Source organism: Phaseolus vulgaris, chromosome 1 (genome assembly GCF_051622355.1).
Source record: "Phaseolus vulgaris cultivar YP4 chromosome 1, ASM5162235v1, whole genome shotgun sequence".
Lineage (NCBI taxonomy): Eukaryota > Viridiplantae > Streptophyta > Magnoliopsida > Fabales > Fabaceae > Phaseolus > Phaseolus vulgaris.
Window position 1 is genome coordinate 40,130,297 of NC_143498.1, and position 6,250 is coordinate 40,136,546.

General features: G+C 33.1%; 1 protein-coding gene across 1 annotated transcript; it reads left to right on the forward strand.

Annotated features, from left to right (window-relative positions):
- The first annotated feature begins 4,815 nt into the window (after positions 1–4,815).
- Positions 4,816–6,250, forward strand: LOC150029623 (uncharacterized). The gene is made up of 2 exons (XM_090296679.1): positions 4,816–4,970; positions 5,707–6,250. The coding sequence occupies exons 1-2, from the start codon at positions 4,816–4,818 to the stop codon at positions 6,248–6,250; spliced, it is 699 nt and encodes a 232-aa protein (XP_090152805.1).

The window sequence follows — 6,250 nt, forward strand, 5'->3', positions numbered from 1 at the left end:
AAATCCGGAAGCTAGTTAGGTGTCTATGGATGTCAATGTCCGGAAATGAGTGAGGTGTCTACTAAAACATTGTAAGTAGCATGAAGCAGAAACCGAAAACATTCTTAATAACAATATTAAAATCCATATTGAAACATATAGATAAGGTTCAAATACATTGTCATGGATAAAAATATTACATAAAAAGAAATCCTAATACATTGTCAATCATTCCTACGTGCATGTCTCCTGACATATACAACTCTATCATCAGTCGCTCCCCGTGCTAACATAATGGCTGCTTGTATGCCTTCCCAAACAGGGCTGCCCTCCACGACATTGTCATGATTAAGTAATGGTTGCAATGTCTCTGTAATTCTACGACAAATACCCTACAAGCATGAATGACATACTATTAGAAAAAGATAATACAAATTAATACGTTAACAAAGTTAGAAGCATACCAAAGCAGGATGTGACTCCCCAGGATGACTTGGCACTGCTTCGTGATCACGTGCATTTGAGGGTACCAGTACAGAACGCTTATCCTCATCCGTATTAATCTCATATGGATGTGATACATATATAAACCAAGCCATGTACTCTTCAACGCAAGCGCTAGGATGAGGTGTTGTGGCACAGTCATGTATGACATAATCATTGAAATGTAACCATCGACGGTCCATTTCATTCGTATCCGGATGACCATGTCCAAGTACAGATGGGTTGCGAGGGATGATCTGTGTATAGCCATACTAACGCAGAACACGTTCTGGCATGTGCAATTGTGTCCAATTTCCAAGCCTCAAATAACCACAAAATAAGGAAATCCACTCGAATGGACGTTCTTCTCTGTGCTCGTTGTATGGACAAAACCGAATGGAAGCTGGTGTCAATGTATCCAACTGTGATCGAACAACAACAATTGAAGTACCTTTTCCAGCATCATACAACCTACACCGAGGTTGGTCTTCAGAATACAGTGCTTGCATACGTCTCATCCCTATAAACGGGAAGTGCTCATAAATCCACCCGTGCAACAATGTCGCATAACCAGCTAGTTGCTTAGTGTTTGCATAACTACAATCTCCTAGCTGCTCATACATGTGAGTTAGGGCAGCTGCTGCCCAAGAATATCCCCCGGTAAGCCTCAAATCAACAAAAAACCCAAGATAAAACACACTGACTGATGTAACACTCTTGTCCACAAAAATAGTGCAATCGACAAGGTGAAGTAAGTAAGCTCTGGCAGCCACAGTCCATTGCCTCCTTGAGCATGCATCTTCATACACATCTGTTAACCAACTCAGGCGCACATGAGCTCTCCGACAGTGTCTTGTTTCTTCAGATGCAAGTCCACGGTCAACACGGAGGAATTCTACCAATAAATCATTCGCCAAATCTGAATCTAAGGTTTCCTGCGTGTAAAAATGACTAACAATGGGTAAATGCAACAAATTTGACACATCATCAAGAGTGATGGTCATCTCCCCAACCGGTAAATGAAAATTGTTTGTCTCTGCATGCCACCTCTCTACAAAAGCACACAACAATCATCGGTCTAAACTCTCATAACTAGCATGAAGCAGACTACCTAAGCCAGACAATTCTACAGCAGCCTGTATGCGCTCATGAGGTGCTCCTAACTTATTTATCTTCCTCCCATGTGAAACGACCTTCAACTCACGACGATCCTACAATAATCAACATATATCATCAATAAATAAATACATACCAAATGCAAAAAAATATTTTTCATTACTTACCAAACCATCCCATAACTGATGGTGAAGCAAACCAAGGGAGATGACAGTGGCTGAGGGTGGCTGCGGCTGCTACTACTTCAAGCACAAACGAACAAGAAGAAGAAGAAAAATAGGGTTGGGTGCATGACATTAGGTGCCTATCACACTTTAAGGTATTTTTAGATTCATTAAGGGTAGATTGGACTTTTTCTATGTGTGATTGGATGTCAGTTAAAAATGATATGGTGCACGGAGAATCTGTCTGGAACTGATATGGTGTAGGGAGAATTTGCCATGTTTTGAAAACTGTACCACATCAGTTAGACACATGACGAAGTTCACTTACAGTTAAATTTGTCCACAAACTAGAAAAGGCAATTTCTTCCTGCACCCTATTATTTTTTTAAATTTCCAAATTACCCTTATTCTGGATTTAAAAATTCAGAATAGTAAATGTAATTAAAAAATAAAAAAATACATTTAGGATAAAAAATTTCAGAACACAAAATTAAAAATGCATTCCAAATAAAAATTTCCGAAATTCAAAAATGTGTTCCGGATATCTAAATCTGAAATATTTCCAGATAGAAAGTTCCAAAAGTAATTTTTATTTAAACCTCTTTTTAAAGGTTATTTTCGTCATTTTAGAGGATATTTTTGTCATTTTCAATAAGAGGTTGGGTACATGTTGGAATTGATATGGTGTAGGGAAATTTTTTTGTAATAAAATTTATTTTAATTTTTCTTTAAAAAATAATCTAAATTATTTTTTGTATTATATTTTTTTGTAATCTAAATTAGACATGAATAAAAGTATCTGATAAACAATTCCATAATTGTTTTCCCTAAATGAAACAATTAATATTATTCCTCTCTTCTCTCTACAAGAAAAGGAGGAAATAAGTGGTCTTTATCCTTTTCATTTTATTTTAATATATTAAAATGAATATTTCACGACAGTAAATAAAATTAAAAACTTGTTTATGTTGAAATAATAAATAAAATATTAATTTTCATTATATAAAATAATTCTTATTGTAATTTACTTAGTTTATTTAATATCTTTTCATTCAACAAAAATGATTTCTTTTTTTTCCTTTTAAGGATTTTTGTATATTATTTATTGAAATAATATTTTTATTTGTAGCCTTTTATTTGTTTCAGCTGTAATTAATTGATAATTGAAAAGAGCAATTCCAACTTGATTAGTGTGTGGGAATTATGCAGCATAAATGATGATGGAATATGGCATGGTATGGCATGGGTCATTTTGGGTCCATTTAATAGGTTTAGGTGGGAAGTATCATAATCAACATGTTTACACTTTCTCTCCATAAAAGTTGAAAGTGAGTGAAAGGTGGGAAAGTCTGAGAAACAATAACTATGTATTTAATTGATGTAGTAGAATAATTATTTATATAAACTAATATATTTAAAAAATAGAAAAATATTTTATCCATTTATAATATAGCTGTTTTTCATTGCCATAATAGCTTTTCCTCAATTTATAAAATTGTTTTACATTTCACTTTAACCAAAACAGAAAATCACACAAAAAAACATACTTTTTGGAGTGAAATTGTTTCTTCCTTCATCTCATTTTTACAGATGAAAATTTCTAATATTAATTTATCACTCTAATAATGTTAACTCATTTTTTTTAAAATGTACATGTTTTTTTTTTGGTTTTTAATCCAAAATAATTTTTTATGCACTTTCACAATTTCTAGTTATATAATTATAATTTTGGATTATCAAACCTGTTGTGACATACTCCAATTTAAAGATTTTGAAATGGTCATTTCAAAATGTAATTATTATATTTTCAAATAATTTTTCATATAATTATAGTTTGTAAAATAAATTACTGATGAAATGTAAGGTTATTACTAATACAACTTGTCTAGTCACTAAACAAATCATTAAATAAAAATTAATTTTATAAATAAAAAATAATTAGTTACTATATTGACTAAATTAGACACTACTTTAGAGATTAAAAATAATTAGTCCCTATATTGACTAAATTAGATACTATTTTAGAGACTATAAAAATATTGATTTTAAAATAATTTTTATTATTAATAAAAATTAGATAGTTTCTAAATTGATATCTAATTAGTTATCAATGTTTTAATTATTGTTTTGTAGTATTTTTTTTCGTCAAAACATGTTTTTTTTTACCTTGGTTGTTAGAATATTATAGATAAACGTATTTTTTTTTTCAAATTTAAATGAACATAAAAAGTGGTATTTGTAGGTCTCTTGCTTATATGTTGAGTCTCAAGATGACAAAATTTACTCTCAGAGAATCTTATTAGTTAAAGATATGACTAAATTATAATATATAGATGGGACAAACCTTACCTTATAAAGTTATTGTTATGAATATGAGTTAGACTTAAATTTTACTATCTTAATATGGTATGAGAGTTATTAAAAGCCTATCATAGTTGAGATTGATTGAGCCAATCGTACCATCCGCTATTAGACCACCATTTATTTCCATGTTCGATGTCCTTGGAGTGACGGGGTGTTGTAGATTATATATCGATCTAAAATATGACTAATTATAATATATAAGCGAGTACAACCTCACTTTACTAAGTCAGTTTTTTAGTGTTTTTGTCCTTTTGTTTTTTTTTTAGTTTGGGCCTTGTTCACTTTTGTTTACCAAAAATCCATTAGAGTTTCTTTTCCCTTTTTGTAATATAAAACAATGGCATCTGCAGATGCAGCAGGTGTGAATTAATAATTCCATTTTTTTCACTCTTCTAATTCTGATTGCTTTCTGTGCACTGCTTCTTCCTTGTTTTCATCTTGCCCCTTTTATTAAGAAAGATGCAGAACCTCAAGATGGTATCAGAGCGGGTAGCCTTTGTTTTTTTTTTTCCTCCTTCGAACCTTTCCTTGTTTTCTTTTCCCCTTTCTTGGCTTCTTCTTCCTCATGGTTGCGATACAAGAAAGTTCCTCCAAGAATGATCAGCAAAATCAAAGCAATGCATACTACCTTCATCCAGGAGAAAGTCCAACGGTGGTTCTAGTCACGCCGCATCTTGATGGATCCAATTACCATTCCTGGAGTAGAGCAATGAAGCGTACCCTAGTTTCAAAGAACAAGTTCAAATTTGTCAATGGGGAGATACCAAAACCTTCACATAGTGACAGTGAATACGAAGCGTGGGAGAGGTGCAACGTTATGGTGATCTCATGGATCACGCGAAGTCTTACAACGCAGATAGCTCAAAGCACTGTTAAAATAGAACATAAAAGGAAAGTATGAAAAGAAGTATAAGACTTATGAGAAAGTAGTAGAAAAGTCACACTTTCCATAGAGTTGTGACTTGTTTGGGGTGACATTTCTAAATACCTTTTCATTTGCTCCTTCTCACTTTTGCCTTTTGAATGACCGACCCTCTACACTATATATAGAGGTGCTTGGTTCTTGTAAAGACACATTGAATTTTGAAGTAAAGTTACTCTTCTCAAATTGAGTGAGATTTTGTGAGACTTGTTCTCCTTTTCATAGTCTTATCTTGTGAGTCTTGGGAGCTCTCAAGTGGCGACATTCTTCACTCATCTTGGAGTATATTCACCTTCCAAGTGGCGTGAATCACTTCCCTTGATTTAACCACATAAGTGTTGTCCTTTCATCTTCTTCTTCCATTTCCATTCCATATCAAATTCTAAACATGCTTTGTTCTTTTGTTCTTGATATCAATCGGTAGATTGTGTTTGTTTCTTGATTTGATTCGGTAATATGCTTCCTTTCATGATTCTATTCGGTTCATATGCTTCCTTTCATGATTCTAATCGGTTCATTACCCTTTAATTGTGTTTCTAATCGATTTAATGTTGTTAATTCATAGATTCAATCGGTTCATTGTCTTCGTTGGTGTTCTGGATTGTTCCTAATTGCTTAAGAATCTTGATGCTAATTATAAAAAGTGTCATCTAATGAATCATCTCCTAATCAACTGACATCAACTGTGTATATTGATAGTGTAAAAGAACTGTGGGAAGATCTTAGAGAAAGATTTGTAAAATGTAATCACTTTCATGTTTCGGATCTCTTACAAGAGATTAACTCCATCAAACAAGGTGAAAGGAGTATAACAGACTATTACACTGATTCCAAAACTTTGTGGGAGGAGTTGGACTCTTTACGTCCTTTGCTAGCCTGTGTATGCAAGATGAAGTGTGGTTGCGGGATGATGAAAACTATAGAAAATTATAAGGATTATGAGCGGGTGATGTGCTTCTTGAAAGGATTGGGAGAAACATACAACATTGTTAAAACGCAAATCTTGCTTATGAAACCTTTACCAGGTATTAATCGTGTCTTCTCTTTAGTTCTACAACAAGAAAGACATTTGAATGAGAGCATGGGAATAGACACGAAGGTCTTGATTAATAGCGCTAATCAACAAAGAACAAAACCAACAACGGTAATCATGGGTGGCGCAACTATGGAAGAGGAAGAGGGAAAAACTATGGAAAGCAATGTTCTTTCTGCAATAAGATGA